Below are 22,338 nucleotides of genomic sequence, written 5' to 3'. Positions count from 1 at the left end.
ATCTCCCCAGACCTATGAGTGAGAAGTTTGACCTCTTACCTCACAAAGGTGAAAGTTTCCACACACATGAAAATACCTTGTAAAATGTATGACTTTCCATCCAGTATTTTAAGTAGTTGAGCCAAAGCTAAAGTGAGTAGTGGCCTGGGGGTAGAATGCCAGCTTCAGGTCCTCAGACTTTTCAAATGAGAATAGCCAGGCTCTTCTGAGGCACTCAAGGCTCTGTCCTCTCCACAGTCAGTGAATTAATATAAAACTCCTTCCCCTTCAAAGAGAAGGCAGCTTATATGAATAGAAGCAGGAGAGCACATAACTCTCAACTACCAAGTGGTAGTTAACAATTTTAGGTACTTACTATCCTCTTCAAGAAATAATTGTATCCCCCTCCTTAACTACAGAAAAGAAATATGAAAAACATGCTAATGATCAGTCCAACTTCCGACTGTGGTGCAATAAACCTGTGGCTTACAAGAACTGATCCATTTATTTACTATTTAAATTTCTTTCATGACATATTGTCCATAGCCTGAAGGATTTTGGAAGAACTTGGAAATTCTAAAATAATAATTGGTGGTGAGCCATGCTAAGAGAAGTTAGAAACTTTTGCAGACTCAAACCAGTTGGAAAGTGGAAGAGCTCTCCCCTCCTTGAGTTAGGGGCCCCTAAGAAGTACCCCAACTTCTTTCCAGGTGCAAACAAATCTGTGAAAATTTACCAATTCCAACAAAATAAACTGGGATCAAATGAGAAAAATCACAAATAAATCTCAAAGAAGGCAAGTGAGAGGGTGAGGGGAGGAGTGTCTCAAGAAATCAAGCTACATTTACATTTTGGTTTTTATTTCTTTCTTTTGGAAGATGCAGTCTCCTTAGACTGCCAACAATTCCCAATAACACAAAGGTCCATTTCAGTTCTTATACAATATTCATGGTAAAAGAATCATCTCAACCAAGTCCCTCATTGTACAGATAAGAATCTGAGTCCCAGATCTCTGGACTTGATTCGCTTTCCCATATGATTTGGCAGTGGGATTCTTACTTATGACTCAACTGGTTTATAAGGTACTTGTGAGTTGGAATGGTAGCATGTTTACTTTTCACCCCATATGCAGCTCAGCTCATATCAGAACAAGTGTTGTTAGCTTGAGGAAAAGAATAATGTCCTGGTTGTCCACTTACAAGATTTGGAACAATCCTCTACAATTATAAAAATGGAAGTATCCAAGTAACAAGAGCAGCAGCTATGGCACACCTAGGAAAAAATGAAGATGCTTTCAAGGACCCATGACACTACCCAGCAAAGCCTCCTGAGTGGAATCTTCCAGTCGCTGGAGACAGCCAACAAAGCTGATGGCTTGATCCCAACAATGTCTGCTCGGGGTCATGCCCTTGAACACATGGCAGCCCTGGGATGATTTATGGTAAGGATATTGCACCAGACCTCAAGCCCAAGCAACTGCAGAAAGAAGAGGAAAGTCACGATATCACTTTCAGTTGATGAATACTAAGTAGCTTAATATTATTGAAGCATTATCCAACAACAGAGGTCACCTTGCAAAGGACAACTTTTAAATATAAATGATGGTGCTTATTGAGGTTTGTGTATCAATCTGGACTAAAAGCCAAGAACACATGATCTTTTACTAGCACATGTCCTAGGAAACTTTTTTACCCTGATTCAAGAACGTTAAGAACTTGTTCAAATTTTTTTGCATCTGACAAGGCTCATAATGCCTGCATGTTTTCAAAACTATATTATCATCAATAAGTGAGCTGGGAAATACCACATACCTGTATCCTTGATGATGTGGTTTAATGGAGACACGAATGTAGGAGGCACTGGGCTGGATGTATTATATTCCCATATACTCCTTATGACCCATATTCCAAATTGTGACTTTTAATACAACTCAGTATGCTAAGATCTTTTGTTTAAAGATCTGTATCATTTGCTCAAACATTTTTACTTTTATAAGAGGCTGTTGCAGTTAGCAAGAAACAGTACCAATATTCATAATACCTTTACACTTAGGAATCATTCTTACAGAAAATGAAGGTGATTATTTTATTAGAAAACAAAGGCTATATGTTAATACATCATCAGGTATGAGAATACATACCACATAACTGTAAAAAATTGGTCTTAGAAAAAAACACAATGACAAACACAGAGTATAGCACACCTCTAGGAAGCTTGCAACCCTAATTGGAAGTAAGCATATACCCACACACACATATACACAGGTTACATAAGAAAAGATGTCTAAAACAGACTGGAAGAGAAAAATAAACAGTCCTACATGTATATGTGTGCATGTTTTCCTTAAAAACACATAACATGCTTTTCCTTCATTTTACTCAGCTCGAAGAAATTCTTGATCTAAAATTATTCCATGCCTAATACTACAGATAGAAGAATATCATAAAGCAAAAGTCTACATTTTCCTAGAGCTGTTAATTGAAAGTATAAAATGTGTTTTGCATTTTTTAGTGTAAAATCCACATACAAACAAGAGATGATATAGTGCTTATCATTTTAATTGTAACATATTACCAAAAAGCTTTATATACATAGCTTTATACTATTTACATTACAGGAGAGGAATGTCAATGCTAATAGGTGATCAGTGCTTCTAAACTTTTTCAATACCTACACATGGGTAAAGAGTACAATATATTTAAGACTTCTAAGGAATTGTTTTCTCCTCACTGATAGAGTGCTCCCTGGCTAAAGAAAAGTCCTGTAGGCAGAGCCTTATCTATTCAATGACTGTCACCTCCCAGGGGTACTGACAACACAAGGTGTCTTCACTGGACCTTACAGTTCTCACTGCCCTTGGGCTCCACGCCAGCTTTGGGGCTGGGGGTGAGTCGGCCTCGCTTGGCCCTCAGGCCCTCTCTGGGGCTGTCAGCCGGACTTCTCTCCTGAAGATTATTGACCAAGAGAGATTTCGTGGTGGGTTCTCGGAGGACAGTGCCTGAATCCACTGGGCTCTGCTGAGCAACTTTGACCTGTAACACAAACATCTTTTTTAGAGGTTTCAGTCACATTCACATTTCTACAATATGAAAGATAAAGTACTATCTCACTAAGTTTTAAGTTAAATAATTCTTCTCTACAAGTTATACATAACTGGAGTATTTCCTCTTCCCTGAAAACAGGCCCCACCTAACAGAGAAGTTAGGAGGGTATCAGGTACAACCTCTAACAAGGTATCAATCCTCCCTTGGCACTTCTGATGGCAAAGACTATGTATCCCTGGTGTCCACAGCATGCTTGACCACATGGTACATGTCCAGTGAATTCCTAAGTGAAAAAACCTGCCTCCATTGTCCTCACTAGCCATTGCTATTGTTTAAAACAAGTATAACCCAAATGAGTAATAATACTACCTCCACAGGGTGGAAAATTTTTAAATGACCAAGGACCTATTCAGGGTATTTTAATCATTTTCCCTTTATGGTTAGTTGTTTCCATATTGAATTTGGACTATAGCAGAAGGGCAGCTATCTAACAATAAAGTCCAGAAAGAATAAACCTCCTCCCAAACATCCTGCCTTTTAAAAGAAAGAGATATCTCAGAAAATGTAAGACTTTAAGTAGATGAGAGAGTAAGGTAACTGATAAGTGAAGATATTTTGAAACTGGGCCAGGCTTAGTGGCTCACACCTATAGTCCCAGCTACTCAGGAGGCTGAGGCAGGAGGATCACTTGAGTCCCATTGTTTGAGTCTGCAGTGAGCCATGATCTGCCACTGCACTCCAGCCTGGGTGACAGAGCAAGATTTAAAAAAAAAAAAAAAAAAAAAAAAAAAAAAAAAAAAAAAGGCCGGGCACGGTGGCTCAAGCCTGTAATCCCAGCACTTTGGGAGGCCGAGGCGGGTGGATCACGAGGTCAAGAGATCGAGACCATCCTGGTCAACATTGTGAAACCCCGTCTCTACTAATACAAAAAAATTAACTGGGCATGGTGGCGCGTGCCTGTAATCCCAGCTACTCAGGAAGCTGAGGCAGGAGAATTGCCTGAACCCAGGAGGCGGAGGTTGCGGTGAGCCGAGATCGCGCCATTGCACTCCAGCCTGGGTAACGAGAGCGAAACTCCGTCTCAAAAAAAAAAAAAAAAAGAATTTTATATAGTAAAAAAAGATACAGGGTCAAAAAAGAGCAAGAAAAATGAAGTATAGAAAAGCTTCACCTAGCTAGAGTTAAAGGCAAGAGTGGAAGATTCAAGTAAGAAGATCTTTCAGAGAGAAAGGAGAAGGGCCTCTTGCATAATGGACACAAGGATCTGTGTCCAGCACAGACATCGAGAAGTAACTACGTGACAGACACTCCCTGGATCTCCTTCTGATGCAAGAAGAAAAGGGAATGGAAATTATTTTCCCACTTATATTCTTTCCATAGGAAGCATGTGGTTTGAAAAAGACAGTTAAATACTTTTCATTACATGAAACATAGCAAATCTGGCCAACAGATCAAATCCCAGGAAAGCTCACTTTTCCCTTGGGGTATGTCCAGGACACTGAAAAGACGCAGCCTTGGAAGATCAAGACTTAATGGAAAATTACCATCCATGGAAAGTTAAAGGAAAAAAATAAAACAGTTTTGCTGGTAGTTTTTTTTTTCCCAGAGCAATAGTGATTCCAAAGACAAGGTTTCCCTGGAACCCACCAGATGTACAAGAAACAAATCTTTAGGTTTGCCATTTAAAAAGAGAGAAAGAGACAGATACCCTACAGGAAATAGAAAATTTGAACCTGTAAGACTATCTATCCCAATCAAATGGCTAACGTCCACTTTTTTTTTGGCTTCTCCCCTCTAGACTCAATTTCTGATACTGAATTGAGGACACTGTAGTTGTGATCAGAATTTAAACTGTGGATTTGATCTTCTTTTAGTTAGTTAGCTTCAGAATAGTCTATAACCAGACGAAGTCAAATTCACCAAGTATTTAATCTATTAAGATAGTACATCCTCCTAGAATAACACAGGGGAAAAATAGTACATGCATACCCTAATTGTCTTATAACTGATTCTTCAGTTGTAATAGGGAGAGGGCAAATATGCAGATAGTTCAGTGAAAATGAACCTCAAAAGTAGGAAAAAATGCAAGACTCCCAGACAACCAACGCCACCGTCTATGATGGGCTCTACAGCTTACCGGCCAATCCTCTGGAACTGATCGCAATGCCCAGGTTCAGGAGATCAGGTCTACAATCACTGTCTCTCTTATTCCCAACAAACCAGAAGTTCCTAAGCTTATCCGTCCCAGTGACATAATCCAGAATGATTCTCACCTAATGTGCATTTTGCCCATTTTTTCCCCTTTGAACTTGTCAGATGTCACTAAAGGTCTTGCTAAATGACCTAGGAAACTGTCTCTTTCATAACTTAGCCAGTCACCTCAAAGGAGAACACACAATCCTGAGTTTCTAAGCAACTGCTTTGGGAAATAAGACCTTGCTCTAGATTTTTAAAACTAAGTGATGAAATATACTTAACAGATGAGGCAAGCATTTTACAGGGCAACTTAGAAAAAGCTGAATTAAATTAAAAATTACTAGGCTAGCTTTCGAAGAGTTTGAATCTAATCATGAAGTCTCCTATTACTGCTCTCAAAAGGACCCCCTCCACATTTGCAAGTGCACAAAATTGCTTAGCAATTCATAACTGCTGGTGCCTACTGAACGGCATGTAGCTAATGCACTGAACAAAATCTGAAGGAAACCATGGTTACTATTCCATACTCAGCAGATTCAACAGCAGTGAGGAGAGCAGGCCCCCTAGCGTGCAAAGCTCTTTTTCCTAGATAGTAAGTCTGAACACCACATGCAAACTGCTTTTACCATCAGTTCTTCATAACAGCAAAAAAAAAGACTCATGATTATTTCATAAGACCATTTCCTAGCCTGCCTTAATAAACATCCATTAATGCAATCACTTCAGGACATTCACAGTTCATTCATTTAATGAATATTTGTTGAATGTCAGACACTACCTTAGACATAAACTACAGATATAATCAGTAACCTTACAGAACTCAGATTGCAAATCAGAAGACAGATATTTAAGCAAGAGATTACAATAAAGAGAGCTGCCTAAAGACAGTGGAGGCACAGAGTACTAGCTTATGTCATGGTTTTCTGTTCTAAGAGAATCAGACAAACACTTCATTTGATCTCCATAAGTGTGAGACAAACAGCAATGGATGTTACTTTTTACTGAGGGGGAAAGGGTGGCTCCCAGTCACCCTTCTAAGAAAATGGCACAGCCATATCAGGACCCTAAACCTGACTCCTTCTGTATTTAGTATCCAGTGGATATCTTGTAGTTGATAGCTTTGGACAAGCCTGGTAGCTCCACTCTTTAGGAGCACTAGTTGCTTAAAAGAGAAGCTTATGTTCATTGGAAAGTCAGTCTATTCAGTATATTAAATATATATTCTCCAGTATATACTTCAGTATTTTGTTGTTGGCAGCATGTAAAAGTTAAATCCAAATGTGAGTGAGAGAGAGAATTTGGTAGGGGAGGGGAGGACAATTTGCACAAAATGGTAGAATATTTCTAATAGGAGTAACGTATGGGTCCATTTTAAAGAGTGAAAGAAAATCTCAGATCATTCTTCTTCATACTTGAATTAATAAAATTTTTATTATAATGAGCATTATTAACAAACTTATTACTAAGTATAATTCCTTAATGCTTATAGCTCTTATGCATCAACAAAAACAAATTTGCAAATCTGTTGTTGTGACATTTAGATTAAGAAATCTAAATATATTATGCTCTTTAGATCTCCCATGTATAACCACCAATATGTTCATATTTGGAATCCAAAATCCTAAGAATGCGCTTGCACACTTATGAATTATCACGTTACACAAATAGGGGTTATTACACTTTCAAAGCTTTGTTTTCTGGTTCAAGGTTATCAGCTCGCATACTTGATCAAACTCCGACAAGTGAGCAATCAAGGTAAAATCACAGACTGTTCAAACTCTTTGAAGCTATTCCAGCAACTTCCAAAAATATTCCCCTGGACTCTAGTCTAAGAAACACTAGTATCATCGAAAGATCAAGACTGTGGAGTCGAGAGGAAATAGGGGTTCACACGGGGAGATTAAATCTTTGTAAGTCTCGTGTTCTTCACTCTTTTATATCACTGTGAGAGTTCAATAAAATGAGAAAGATAAATAAAATGCATATACTTTGCATACTTAAATTGTCGCTGCTGGTATGGATCATAATAACAGGAATAAAGATCTGTTAAGCAAATATTCTCTATGTTCTACATAACATTTTCTGGGATATTGTAAGGTACACAGAGGTCACTAAGATTCTGTCATATCCTCAACAATCAAAAGAGAGAAATCCATAAACAGAGTTCCTTTCCTTAAATTTATCTACTGAAATATGTGCTTTTTTTTTTTTTTTTTAAGAAAGTAAAGGATTAATAAAAACAAAGAATTAGCAGCTGGGGGCAGATAAGTGAAAGTTTGAAACAAACTATGACTAATACCTGTGGCAAAAAGGAAAATTACCTCTTCAAATTCTTCATCAGTAATGCCTGAAACTTTCTTACAAATCCACTGAGTTTGATGTAACAATGCCATTTTCCAAACTACACATAAGTGGCCTGTTGAGTCAAGGATGAGATCATGGACCCTGATACTATCATGCTCACCCTCTCACTTGCTCACTACTGACTGACTTATACCACACCAAGAAGGTCAGACTTTTTGAAAGGGCTCCTGAATTAGGGAGTGAAGGGTCCAATCCTCGCCCAGGTAATACCGCAGTTTTCTGGATCTCAAACAGTAGATGGATGTTGACAGTAGTTTACCTTTTGTGATCTGCTGCCACCAGCTGTTGGTTTGGAGGACTCTGCAAGATTTTCTTTGCCAAGACTCAGTGGGGATAGTGCTAACTTCTGTGCAGCCAGGCGGGGGCTGGTCCGAGTTGCCATGGTTGTTCTCCGCAGGATATATGGGCTAGTCTTTCCGGTTGGGATGTCAGCAAACCCTAAGGGCAAAAAAGCTAACTGTCAGCACTGCTAGGTCCAATTCTATCTATAGTGGAAACGATATTCACCAGGTGGTTTTAACAAGGATAAAGCAAACTCCAAAAAATATTTTGTCCTAGCCATTGCGGTCAATGGATTACTCTTCAGTTGCCCTGGGAGTCGCCAAATTGAATCAAGTAACTAACAGGTTTCTCAAATTGAATCAAGAAACATAGAAAACAACAATGAGAGAAGGGGAAAATAACACTACAAAGAAAAAACCTTTTTGCTTCTATCTTCCACATGGATGTTTTACTATGCATTTTTCTAACATCTAAAGAACGCCAGCAGGCCTTATAGTAAAATTGGGTTGGGGGAAAAAAGAGGGTATAATAGAAAAATAAAATTAAAAAAAAAAAAAGGCAAGTGCTTGTTTACAGGGGGAAATGTAAAATGGTAACAGCTACTTCAGGTGAGCACTCTCATGCAGGTGGGATGAGAAATTTTTGACTGGCCTTCCTAAAGGTGATTTCACACTCACTGCTGTTGTCTCTTTCCATAGAAGGAAGTGACATGACTTTTGAAGACCCAGAGAAGAAAGTCAATCCCAGGGATACTAAGAGTTAGCGTATCAACACACACTCCAGAACTGCATTCAGGGCTAACTAAAGCAGCATTTGTTTTTGTTTTTCACATTTTAACTACATATAAAAATTACCAGTGAGAGATAGCTAACTATTTTTGGGCTCGAGTCACTCAGAACAATGCTTTTCAAACCAACTATGGCAAAGAATCAGTTTTGATATTCGGGGGCAGTTGGTGGGGGCCGGGGGGTGGGGTGGAAGAATTTCCAATCTGCTGTGGAATAATATTTTTGTATAATAGAATGAAAACGAAATCAACAGAAAAAAAATGATTATGTGCTTGGATGTTGCAAAAATGTCAAGTTGCTATGAAAATTCCTAAATTCCTATTTAATTGCTGTACATTTTTTCAGTCAGGAACCAGTAACAAACAGTTCCTAGACTGGCACAGTCCCTGGGCCAGACTTGAGGGAGAACCAAGTTTAAAAACAAAACAAAATGAAGTGTAGTCAGTAGCTCCAGTCAGGGAACCAGCATGACAGGGTACACCCTCCAGCTCATCTGCTAGCTGGGTCAGTCATGACCAAATGTAGGAAACCTTGAAGGGTGTCCTTGCTTTAATGATTCTTTTCAGCATTCAAATAACAAATTCTAAACAGATTTCAGACAGACATTTTTCCAATCTACCAGCTCTTTTGTTAATGTGACACAAGTAATTAGATCCTTGAGGAAAATATATGCCTCATCCATTTAAAAGCAGACTATTGTTTATGAACATCAATGAGATTATTGCACAATAATGTAAAAAGCAAATGCTTTTGCCTTTTTATATGTGAGCTATTACATGGAATTTCAAAAGAACACAAATAATTTTGTTTTCAAATTAGGCATACCTTTCTTTACAACTTCTGGAAGTCCCTCAGGTTCAAACTCGGTATCTTCTGTGTCCTCTGCAGGGTGAATACCTTTCATGACTGCTTTCTTACTTTTTTTAGAAAATGTCTCTGGAGTAGAAGGTGTTGGTCCTCTACCATTTTCCCATATCCCACTGGACCTTTGCCTCTTGCCTGAAGCTTTATTTTGGCCAGATGATAACCTCTTTTCAGTAGCAGAAGGAATTGGAGATGGTCCTGGAACAGCTGCATCTAGCAAAGGAGACCCTCGGAAATCTTGTTTAGATTGCTGTGAACAGAGATGGGCCACTTGTGTCTCTAACATCTCTTTAGCTTTCTCTAACTTTTCATGGCTTATAAGCAAGGAACAGTACTTATCCAAGTATTCGTCTGCCTCCTTGGTTTTTTCTTCAAGAGTTTCTTTCAGTTCTTTGATCTCAGTCATGAATTCATCAACCTTAGCATCCAAAACAGTACCTGTCCAAAATAAAGCAACACATCATGTGCAACTTGATGCGTCTCTAGTTAGCAGTGGGCACCGTGAAGCAGATAATCTTAGACTTGTTCTTTCTTTGATTTTTTTTTTTGAAGAGATGGGGAAGATATATCTGTATATGTTCTTATAGTTCAAACAATTCTCATTTTGGAGGTATCATATCAAGGTAGATATTCTAGTCCCATGACATTCACTGGGACAGCTTAAATAAAATCCACCAAAATCTCAAACACATATTTCAGCCAACTCATTAAATTTTTTTGTAGCACCAGTTATATGCAGTCAATAAATTCATTTTTACATCCTTGTTTTCCCCAGTCCATTCTGTCTACCGTAAGTGGATGAACAGAAGTCAGTAAAGATAATGAAGCCTCCGTTGTATGGCTTTGGGAGACACGATTCTAACAAATAACCAGGCAAATCCAAAAAACACTCTGAAAGCATTTGAAGGCAATGGAGGGTCTGATGAACAATGGTTTGGGGGAACACTATACAGGTGAGAATCTTGGTCAACTTATAGCTGCCACAGGTGATACTAAATCCGTTGGAAAAATCTCCTGAAGGCCCAGTCTACCCTGAGCACTGTTTCCAACAGGGAAGACTGTTGACCCACACTCTGCCATGCTACAAACCAGAGAAACCAGTCAGATTATGCTTGTTGTCATCTACCCACACGGTAAGCACCTGCCACTCCAGGGACAGAAGTGGATAAAAGTGACAAGGAGAGTTATCATTCTTTCCTTTTCTATTTTGCCTATACAACTAAATATATACCTCCCACCCTCACCCATTCCCTTTAGTTGACCCATACAAATGGACCAAGGACAACCAGGGTCAGCTATTTATAAATTACCAAAGCCAACTTCAATGCCAATCTATTGACAAACCACATAACTGGACATCAACATAAAAAACTCTTATTAGAATGGCTCATTAGCAAAAAATACCACCATTTTTTTTGCATGTTTTATAGGACAGAAGATGCAATAATTCTACTTCAAAATGGCTTCATTCAGCCCAAGCATGGTGGCTCATGCCAATAGTCCTTGCACTTTGGGAGGCCGAGGTGGGCAGATTGCTTGAGACCATGAATTCAAGACCAGCCTGGGCAACATGGCAAAACCTTGCCTCTACAAAAATACAAAAATTAGTGAGGTATGGTGGCGCCTGCCTATAGTTCCAGCTATTCGGGAGGCTGAGGTAGAAGGATCCCTTGAACCCAGGAGGTCGAGGCTGCAATGAGCCATAAAGGCACTACTGCACAGCCTTGGTGATATAGCAAGACACTGTCTCAAAAACAAACAAACGAAAAGGCTTCAGTCTGAGTCCTATAATGATCCCAAGAGAAACACAAAATTCAGAAATTGGAAAATGGATTAATGCTGAAAAATCAGCACTCAGTAATAGAACACAGCACTAAAAATAGTTCCTATGCACTCACATTATGTGTTATTTCACTATTGGAAAAGAGTTCTGGCTAGCTGATGTGCCCCAGTTAACACCCACCTGTTTTCTGCCTCTCCTGTGCAGCTTCATGTTGAGACAGTACTTTCTGCAACATCTCCTTTTCCTCTTCCAGCTGTTTACAGGATTTCATCAACAACTTTATTTTCCCCTGGGCACGTTCATTTTCCTTCTTCAACTGATTTACATATTTTAGATTGTCCATCTACAAAATAAAAGCAATTCCATTTAAAACCTTGAATTTCTTTTTATAAGCAAATGGAAAAATAATGAGATACAAGATTCATATATTGTAAATTTAAGATATTAGACTCACAACAAAACATCTAAAGATGCAAAAAACCATTCATCTTCTCTACTCAGTATCCTAAGTCCTCCTAATTGACAATGTGGTTTTTGTTATTCTCTTTCTTAGTATCACCAGTATAAGCTATGGTTCCTGAGATGTCTATTAAGTGCCCACTGTGTCTGTATTTATCCAGTGGAAATCGCATTGGATTACTGGGCAGGGAGACCAGGAACATATTCCTGGTGGGTCCAAAATTCTCAATGAGAGAATTGTGTCCCCATTTGTAATCACACTGTTACAGTTTCAATACCTGCCATGGTATTTGTTTTAGCTATACCAAGTGAAGGCCAAATGATATTATAGCTCACTATACAATGTTAAATTTTATTGTGGCTCAAATAGAAAGACAATAGAATGGTGGGAGAATTGTGTCCTCATAATTCTTCTGAGTGGTACAAGTTCACATCCTTATTCAGAACCCAAATCAAAAAAGAGCTATGAAAATGATTTAGAGGCAAAACCCAACCTGAACAGATATAAAGGCATTTATAGTCTTTATTAATTAATTAATTAATTTATTTTTAAGACAGGAGCTTCCTCTGTCATCCAGACTGGGATGCAGTGACACCATCATGGCTCACTGCATAACCTTTTAGACCCAAGCAATCCTCCCACCTCAGCCTCCCGAGGTTTTATTTTTTTTTTTAGAAATGGAGTCTCACTATGTTACCCAGGCTGGTCTCAAATTCTGGCCTCCCAAAGTGCTGGGATTCTAGGCATGAGTCACCATACCTTGCCCAATATGTATAGTCTTTATTTATCCTGCCTGGTGAGAATATCCACACATTTTGCTGCAGAAATCTGAATTTGATTATGCAATATTATAGCTGATCCCACTGGGATATTATATACGGCATATGCATTATATTATGTAATACCTTTTAAAATGCAGAATTCTAAAATAATCTGATAGGGCATCATGAATTTACAAAGGAAGACCAAAGGGCAGCAGGAGGAGGAGCGGGTATGGAGGTGGGGGGTGCAATACCATATTCATGTTGCAAGTAGATGTTATAGCTTGGATCTCATCTTTGTAAATTTCATTTTGAAATAATCTGCTAGTAACATTGCAGTAAACCTTACCCTTTCGGAACTTGCTACTTCTGATTCCAATGACAAATGAATTAAAGACCCATTTAATTCTATTTCAACAGTGCTACTTCTTCCTATTAAACCCAACATCTCATTTTGTAGAAGGAGAACATTATTAATTATTAACATGATTTTGAATTTTACTAATTTGTATTTAATTGGTAAATTTCCTTTACCTTGATAGTTATATACGAGCCATAAACATAATAAATATATATCTAGTTTTCTGTTTGTATATATTCAATTAATGTCAAAGTTTAAAAAATATAATTATCTTCTAAGTAAAACCTTTGCTGGAAGATATTTATTATCCTGGTTCATTAATACACATGGTGGGTAGTATTCATCTTATGAAAAATATCTGTAGGAATCAAAACACCTGCTTTTCCAGGTAGAATTACTGTGGTACCATCTTGAAATTAGCAATCCTGAGACTAGGGTTCTATGATCCTTGCGTGAAGAGAAAGAGGGAAATATCCACACATGTCTGCCTGACCAAAGTGCTCTGCCACACTTTGATCTCCCATAAGCCACAGGAGAGTGGGTGTGGTGACAGTGAACTTGGAGACAGCTCATTTAAGACTTTGGAATTGCCCATCAGACTGTTTTCTATAGCTTAAAAGGCCTGCCCTCATCTGCTGTGTGGCTAGATCTTCAAATCTATCTCAAGATGTCTTTTAACATCCTCTAGTTTGAGAGGACGCATGAGGCAATGGATAGCTTATTCAAACTATGAGACTCAGATCATTCACTAATTTTTTTTTAAGATAACTCAGCAGACAACTGATGAATGACATCATATTTGACTACCAAAAATTTTCATAAAATGAAAATGAAAGCATTTAATGCTATACCATAATCACTACCACTATAAACCATTCGAAATCATGAAGCAAAGAAAAGTGAACATACCTTGGTTTTCTTCAGTTCTTCCAAAACCTGAGTAGTAGCTTTCAATGAATTACTGAGTTCTTCTTTACTACACTTTAAAAGGTCCATCTCCAACTTCTGTGAACTGAGACATTCTTCTTTAGAAGACAATTTCTCTTGATATTTCTGGATTTCTATTTCATACTAGAGCAAAAAAAAAAAAAAAAAAAAAAAATTAATTTAGCCAGGAGGCATAGCCAAGAAAAAAATTGTAAGAAAAACAAAAACAACACTGTTGTACCAAGGACTATTTCAACTTTGTAACTCTCCTATTATTCTACTCCAAATGGAAATACATCTTTTTAAAAAATCAAGTAATAAGAGAGGGAACTGGGGAAAAGATCATGAAGTTAATGTGAGACCTTTTATAAAATTATATAGCATAGTCATAACCCAGAATGTTGACTTTTTGGGGAAAAAGAAAAAAGCCTTACTATGCATGATCAAAATACACTCTCCAGCTCCCCCAGTAACCAAACCCCATATTTTACCTGTTTGTTTGTGTCCAAAAGCACAGCCTGGTGTTTCTTTTCAGCTTCATGAAGTCGTAGCTGATAATCAGCTATTTCCTCTCTCACTTTCCCTTCCTTTTCCACCTGGTCTTCGTGCATGCAATCCAGGCTCTTCTTCAGTTCACTATTTTCTAGTGTGAGCTCCTTCAATTGATCCTAAACAGAAAAGTAATAAAATCATAATAGTGCTTCCTCACAATTAAGAACCTGAATATATATTTTTAGAAAATCATGAGTACTGTGCAGAAAAAGATTTTTATGGGCAACATAAAATCTATACAGCATAGTGCTATAATCCTTAGCAGTGTATTCACTTTAAATTGTGACTTCACCTCCAATGACACTTTCCTCTGCTCCAGCCCAACCAACTCGCAAGGTCATCCAGAGACCACAGAAACTCTGAAACCTTGAATGCAACTAAACCACTCTGGGACGACACCTTCCTATGCTTCCAACCTTGTTTGTTAAAGTACTTCCATTACAATAATTCCTGACCTCATCAACAGAACCACTACCATCTTCACACCAAATCCCCTCAGGACTTGCATTTTCTTCCTTGACCAGCAGAGACCCCATGTTCTATCACTATAAGAATTCCCTTCCAAATGCCCTCCACTTTTGCCCCGTCCCTTCAATGTGAAGAACTGGCCAAACTCCAACCCTGGAAGTATTTGTCTTCACGCCTGACCCTGAGTAGCTGTTTCTGTACGTGTTTCTGTCTGTGTGGTATCTAATTCCTCATCGTCAATTCTTCAACCTGCTCCAATCGATTCATCCCAGCTCCTCCTGAAAAAGCTTTCCATGGCATCATCAACCTCCAGGCTGCAAATTAAAGGCACACTCTTCTGAGCTCATCTCAATCGACCTCTAAGTAGTACCTGGGGCTGCTGCACTCCTTCCTTCTTTTTGTTTTTTTGTTTGTTTGTTTGGCTGGTTGTTTGGTAGGTTGGTTTGACTTAGTTTTTTCTAGGCTGGAGTACAGTGGCACAATCATGGCTCACTGCAGCCTCAATCTCCAGGACTCAGGTGATCCCCCACCTCAGCCTCCCAAGTAGCTGAGACTATAGGTATGTGCCTCCATGTCTCGCTAATTTTTTGGAGAGACAGAGTTTTTCCATGTTGACCAGGCTGGTCTTGAACTTCTGGACTCAAGCTATCAGCCCACCTCAGCCTCCCAAAATGCTAGGATTACAGGTGTGAACCACTATACCCAGCCACTCCCTCCTGGAGACACTCCTTCCTCTTGATTTTCAGAACATGACACCTCCCTGGTTTGCCTCATCAAGCCATCTCTGTTTTCTTTGCTGGCTCTTCTTTCTCCATCTCACCTTGTATGCTAGAGTTCCTATGAGCTAGGCCCTGAGCCGCCTTCTCTTCTCCATCATTTTCTACCATTCCCATAATTTCTAAATACTCCCTATATGTTGAACTAGCCAAGTTAATATTCCCGCCTCAAACCTTTCCTACCCCCTCCATACCCTTCCTACCCCTCCAAACTTTGTGCATGTCATGTTTCCCTCTGGCTCCAGCCACAATGGCTTCCTTTTCATTTCTAAAACAAATACAAAGATCTTTCTAATCTCAGAGCTTTCACCACACTGCTCTCTAGACCTAGAAGGCTCCCTTCTCTGCCTGTTCATTGCATAGCTGACTCATCTTGCAGGTGACATCTGCTGACCACCCTATCTAAATTAGGTTGTTCCCTACCTTGACATCCCCACATCCTAATTACTCTGCAGCAAAGAATCTTGTTTCCTTTATAGTATTTGTCCACTTATGATTGTTACATGTTGCCTATTTCATGATTTATTATGGGTCTAGACTGTAAGCTATATGAGTACAGGAAACACAGGATAGGTAAGGTTCAACAGTCTATCCCCTGATCTTGCTAGCACTTATTATTTACAGAATGAATAAATGAATGCATAAAGCCATTGCAAACTAACACACTCATATGTATGGACCTGACGCCAAACTACTATTCTCAGTGGTGCCTATACATGAAATACAATAACGACGCACTTGGGAGACTCCCAAGCTACTCGACACCAGAAGAGATTTCAGCAGACGCACTACACAAATACCACTCAGAGGAACTCCTTCCATGCAGTACGGCCAGAACATTCTCTAAGTCCATTCCTGAGATTTAATGCCAAAACCTTTCCATTTTTATAGATTAAATACTATATTTAAAGAAAAGAACAAATTTCTCCAACTCTTTATACAGAATATTACATATATCATATCAACTTTCTGTGATTATTCAGGGTCGCAATCATAACTATCCTATTTTGCTGTTCTTTAAATACTACTCAGGGATGAAGCTGCATTAGGACTATACAGATATAGGAATATTTATAATTTAATCAGTTATGACAAATAGGTTTCACTGCATCTGCCAGCTCTCCCTGCATGGCAGCAGCTACCCAGGACACAGTGTTAGGAGATTCAGAGAAAGGGAGGGCAGGAATCAGCAATGCCTGCTATGGAAATGGCAGTGGGGAGTGGCAGCCCAAGTGCTACAGATGTGCCACATTAACCCTGCCCTAAAACAGCACCCCAAGAGGCTTCTAACTTTACATATTACTGTGACTCTAGTTCTGTTACTTTGTTAGTTCTCAGCAGATAAATGAATGTGTTTCCAGCAACATTCCAGCCTGTAATCTGTGGCAAGCTAGGAAAGCAGATAAACTTGTTGAAAGCAGCATGAGATCTACTTCTGATGTGCGTTAATGTGGTACAAGGGTCCTCTTCTGTGAAAGTGTATTTGGGCTTTGAGACATATTTTCATGTGTTCAGAGGCTTCTCATGACTCCTGGTGGGCTCATGATAGTGTTGGATGGTAGAGATTACTATAAATCTGATCATGACAAAAGCATGGGGTTATTTTTTTCAAGAGCTAAATACAGGTAAACTACAGAAGGTCTTACAGAAACCAACAAGGAGAATGGGCACTAACAGATCATAGAACATTTGTCATGAAGAAACTTACTTTGCTGCTCTTTATTTCTTCCAACAGTAACTGTAACTCTCCAGTTAGCCTATTTTTCTCTGCACTGAGTTCTTCTTGCAACTCTGCTGTTTCCTGTGCCATCTCATGCATTTCCCTCTGCAGCTCAGTTTCCTTTGTAGTCATTGTGTTTACCTGCAATTTCATCTTTCGTTAGAATCTGCTTTCTGGTGGTCTGTTTTGATGACATTAATCACTCTGATACAACATATTCACATTTACTTTAGCTTTCAATCATAAAATGGAAGCTGGCTAATCCCTGCTTTACTAATCCACTCAGTTCAACATACTCAACATCCTCAACTGGTAAGCTTACCTTTTCTTCTCAGCAAAGATTTAATAGAATAGCAATAAGGAAAGGAATGACAAGGAAAGATAATACTGCTAAGTCTTAAAATCTTTCACAAAGGTATTAACTTGAATTAAACATCAGAGAATATCATATCAGGCAGCGTCTTGGTTTATCAGTTCTAGTATCTCTACTAATCCCCCAGTGCCATACTAATGTGCAAAACACACGCTTATGATCAGTGAAAAACAGTTAAAAAGCTACTGTTTGCATTTGCCCCTTGAAGTAGAAAGAGCCTAGTATGGTTTGTCTCAGCATCTCCATACTAATTGCCGTCTATTTTAAGGTATACCAAACCCCAAAATTCTTAGAAAATACAGGGTGGAGACGAATTGTATTTTCTGGATACTCCTTTTTTTCTTTAATATTTGTTCAGTAAAAATTAAATGTGATGGAATCACTTTCCTAAGTCACTAAGTAAGCTCGCTGGGCCAAAACTTAATTTTTCTTTAATAATTGAGCCTCTTGGTGGCAGATCTTCCCTTTTAAGCATCAACTAACAAAATAGAAGACTGCAAAGGGAATGTATAAAAGGGGGACTGAAAGCACGAAATCCCCAAGACACACCCTAGAAGCCATGAGTGCTCTGTTGGTTATAAATCTGTCAGTATCTTTAAAAGTGCTTTGTTCTAAAGGCAAAAAAGACACATTAAGGCAGGCATATCCCTTCTGATCCTAGATAATGTCTGTTATACTCTCTATAGCAGTGAGTCTCAACTGGGCATGGGGAGACCACTATTCTGATGTACTCTAAGAAAGGGAAATATAATTAGAACAAGGAACTGTGCATAAACCACAGCTTTGCCCATATGTAGGTGCCACATTAAAAACATGGTCCAATCCATGAATGTCCCAAAGAATCAGCTAGAATAGTTACTACTGCCAGAGCCAACTCAATGTTTCTGCAATTCAAGACCCAATAAACATAAAGCCTTTACAAAGTTTGTACCAACATAGCAGACATTGTCTAGAAGTAAATGTAATCAGTGTCTAGAAGTAAATATGGTTTCCTCCCTCATGACTACATATTTAAACATAAACGGATACAGCCACTTACTTTTTCAACAAAGGACATTTTGTCCATTTTTGTCAATTCAAGCTCATTCTCTAGGTTCTTGTAAGAACTCTGCAGCACTTCTAACGTGTCCTGCAAAGAGGCATTTTTGGATTGTAGCACTTGGATCTTCTGCTTCAATTCCACTGTCAGATTTACCAGTTCTAAGTTTTGCTTCTTCAAAAGTTGTTGCTCTCCTTCCACCTCAGACAGTTTAGAGACGAGCTGCTCTTGGTCTTGAATTTGATTTTTTAGTCTACTGATTTCTTCATCCTTCTTCTCTAGTTTCTGCTTGCCATCTTCTACTTCTTGAATGAGGCCATTCACAGAAGATTGCAAAACAATATAATTATTTTTGGCCTCCTCAAGGCCTTGTAGCAACTGAGCCTTCTCAAGTTCAAGACAATCTACTTGACTACTAAGATTCTGCTCTTTGGCCTTACAGGTCTCTTGGTCATTATGCAGGGCTGCCACTCTCTCATTCAGCTCTTTTAATTGTGTTTGAAGAATCTCCACAGCAGTGTTTGATTTTTCTTTTATCTGTGCTTTCTCTTGCTCTTTCTCTTGCAGAATATTTTCAAAGGACAAATTTATTATTTCTAATTCAGATATTCGCTCTTGCTCTTTTTGTAATGCGTTTGTCAGATTTTCTTTTTCTGATCTTATAGTAACAAGATCTAATTCCAGATCTCTCAGGCTTTGGGTCATCCCTTCTATCTTTGCTTTCAGGGTCTCTACCTCTCCTTTGGAATTCTCTGCCTCAAGAACTGCATGCTCTTGGTTTTTCCTGGATAGCTCTAGCTCTCTTTCAAGGTTCTCCACTCTACCCTTAAGTAAATCTGCCAGATGCTCACCTTCCTTCAGTTGTTCTAAGACACAGAGCTGCTTCTTTTCATCAGCTTCTAGGTGGACTCTCAGCTTTTCAATGCTGTTTCTCAGCTGATGCACTTCCTCTACTGGTGGGTCTAGACTCTGTTCTGTGGCCTTGACAGTTTCCTGGTCACCATACAAGGCAGCTACTGCATCATTTAGCTCTTTTAACTGATTCTGAAGCATCTCCACTGCAGTTTTAGATTCTTCTTTGATCTGTATTTCCGCTTGCTCCTTTTCTTCTAACAGACTTTTAAATGAAGAGAGTAACTTGTCTAGTTCTGACACTTGACCTTGTTTTTCTTGTAGTTGTTTGGTCAGATTTTCTTTTTCAGACCTTAACATGACATGGTCTAATTCGAAAACTTTCAGGCTTCTGGCCATCTCTTCTAGTTGTGTTTTTAGAGTCTCTACTTCTGCTTTGGAATTCTCAGCATCAAGAATCACTAGCTCCTGGTTTTCTTCTGACATCTGCAATTCCCTTTCAAGGTTCTCAACTTTATCCTTAAGTGAATCATTCTCCCGCTCGCGCTCTTTCAGTTTCTCTGCGACATGCAGCTGCTTCTTTTCATCGGCCTCAATGCGAACTCTCAGTTTCTCGATGCCTCTTCTCAGCTGATGCACTTCCTCTTGTGTTGAGCTCAGCCTCAATGCGAACTCACCTTTCTCCACCAGTGCGGCCTCCAAGGCCTTGGAAACGTTCAGCTTTTCATAATCAGATTCACTCAGTCTGGCCTGCAGGCTTTCAGATTCCTTGACAAGCAATTCCTTCTCTTTTTTCAGCTGGGCAATTTGGTTTTCCAGCTCACATTTTGCCAAAGACAGTGCCTGTGAGTCCTTTTCTAAACTCTGCAGCTTTTCCTGGATATGAGTTTTCTCTTTCAACACCTCACTCATATCAGAGGACAAAGTCTGAAGGAGTTCTGTCTTCTCCTTCACCTCTGCCTCCGCCACCTGAAGGCAATGAAGACACTTGCTTTGATGAGACTCAAGCTCTTGTGTTTTCTCCTTCATCTTTTCAGACAGCTGATCCAGTTCCAAGGTTTTTTTTGACATAGTATCTAATTCTCCACGAAGCTGGTTTCTCTCACTTGTGACCACTGAGAGGTCTTCTTCAAGACAGACAATAACCTTCTGCTTATTTTCATTGTCTTTTTCTAAACATAGCTTCTCTGTTTGAACTCTCTCTAAGGCAGCCTCCAAGGAGAGGGCTTGATGCTCAATGCTAGCTTTCTCAGATCTGATCCTACTCAGCTCATTTTCCACATCAAGAAATCTCTCTTTCCAGCTGTTATTCACCTTGGCTACATTATCTTCAATATCTTCATGTGATGATTTATTTGCACACATTTCTAAATTAGAACTGAGGCCTTCAGAAGTTTCTACTCTCTGGAGTAACTCCTGGTTATCACAAGAAAAAGATTCCAATTTTTCACTTAAATCTGAGTTTTCTTTCTTAAGTTCCTCAACTGTTTTTTCCAATTCTATGCATGCTTCAATTTTGGTCATTAGTTGAACCTCCTGTAAATGGAGTTTTGAGTCTAATTCATTCATTTCATTTAGCAAACTTTCAACTTTTCTGTCACGGTCCTCTATCACATGAAGTAATCTCAGATTCTCATTTGACGTCTCTTTTACTTGCAGTTGAAGATTTTGGATATTTTCCTGATTCCCCAGAAAATCCATAGGTACCAAAGCATTAGGACCAGAAAATGACAATTCAGAAATGCATTCTGAATAGCCCCGGGTTTTGTCTTCCCCGGGAGTCTCATAACTGGTGTCTGGGGACTGTTCCCCAGAGCACTCTCCTGTGAGTTTCACTGCACCAGTCTCAGTTATTTTCTCAATGTTTAGACTGAGGTCCTGCTGAACATCTTTATCACAAATGTGATGAGCGTCGTGCTTTGGTCTTCCTTCCGTAGTTTCTGAAGTATGTTCTTTTGATTCCTTTATGTCGCCGCTCTCATTTTGGCCTTGAATAGCCTGTAATTATAACACATAACAAGCATTCATTTTATTTTTCAAAAAGAATCAAAATAGAATAGACTTAATTATTCCTTTTTAGAAACTAGTATATGGCCTCTGCTAAACACATCTCTTCAAGTGGTGTATTTCCCGCTACATCTTCCTCTCTCCATTCAAACGTTCAACACAATTAAACATTCAGTAGGTGGCCCCTATGGGCAAGACACTGGGGTTAGGTATTTATCTTAAAGACAAACCCTTCAGCTCAATTACAAATTGTAATGTATTTACATTTCCTATTTTCTTCCTTGACAAGAATATTCCGGTAGCCTAATATGAAATCTCTATAATTATTAAATAAGAGGCTAACAAAATGCTCAGCTTCCACCTTCAGTATTTATGATAATTCTTTAATAAGGCAGTAGAGTTTCATGACCAGATTCCCAGTCCAAAGACTTAATCCCCAATCCAGCACTTACTGTACATGATTGGATAAATTACATATTTGAGCCTCACTTTCCTCTCCTCTGTAAACTGGGGATCTGCTGTTGTGCCTGTTCCTGCCATCACCTCACCATGATCTGCCTTCTCTGCCTCACAGAGACAGAGGGAATCAAGTGACATTCATACACTACATAGCATTATTAATTAAGCTAGTAGACTAGAAATAACAAAGTTATAAGCAATTAAACAATTACGTATTCAAGTTTTTAAAAGTCCTTTTAAATTACTTATACCAAATCACATTTTTTTACCATAGTAAATTGTT

At 38.9% G+C, this 22,338-nt stretch overlaps 1 protein-coding gene across 2 annotated transcripts in view; it reads right to left on the bottom strand.

Moving 5' to 3' along the window:
* Positions 1-2,050: 2,050 nt before the first annotated feature.
* The window catches only part of CENPF (centromere protein F), a 57,973-nt gene continuing 37,685 nt past the window's right edge, over positions 2,051-22,338 (bottom strand). For both annotated transcript variants that reach the window (XM_012459644.2, XM_012459647.2), the window contains exons 13-20: positions 18,738-21,587; positions 17,314-17,466; positions 14,301-14,477; positions 13,792-13,953; positions 11,481-11,643; positions 9,479-9,955; positions 7,843-8,021; positions 2,051-3,011 (exon numbers count right to left, since the gene is read on the bottom strand). In XM_012459644.2, coding sequence (XP_012315067.2) covers positions 2,808-3,011; positions 7,843-8,021; positions 9,479-9,955; positions 11,481-11,643; positions 13,792-13,953; positions 14,301-14,477; positions 17,314-17,466; positions 18,738-21,587 — 4,365 coding nt within the window. In that variant the 3' untranslated portion in view covers positions 2,051-2,807. The remainder of the gene's footprint in view (positions 3,012-7,842; positions 8,022-9,478; positions 9,956-11,480; positions 11,644-13,791; positions 13,954-14,300; positions 14,478-17,313; positions 17,467-18,737; positions 21,588-22,338) is intronic.

The sequence above is a fragment of the Aotus nancymaae genome, unplaced genomic scaffold, assembly GCF_030222135.1.
Source record: "Aotus nancymaae isolate 86718 unplaced genomic scaffold, 86718_ANA_hifiasm-v0.15.2.pri h1tg000032l_0, whole genome shotgun sequence".
Taxonomy (NCBI): Eukaryota; Metazoa; Chordata; class Mammalia; order Primates; family Aotidae; genus Aotus; species Aotus nancymaae.
This window is presented reverse-complemented; position numbering and strand designations above follow the sequence as displayed.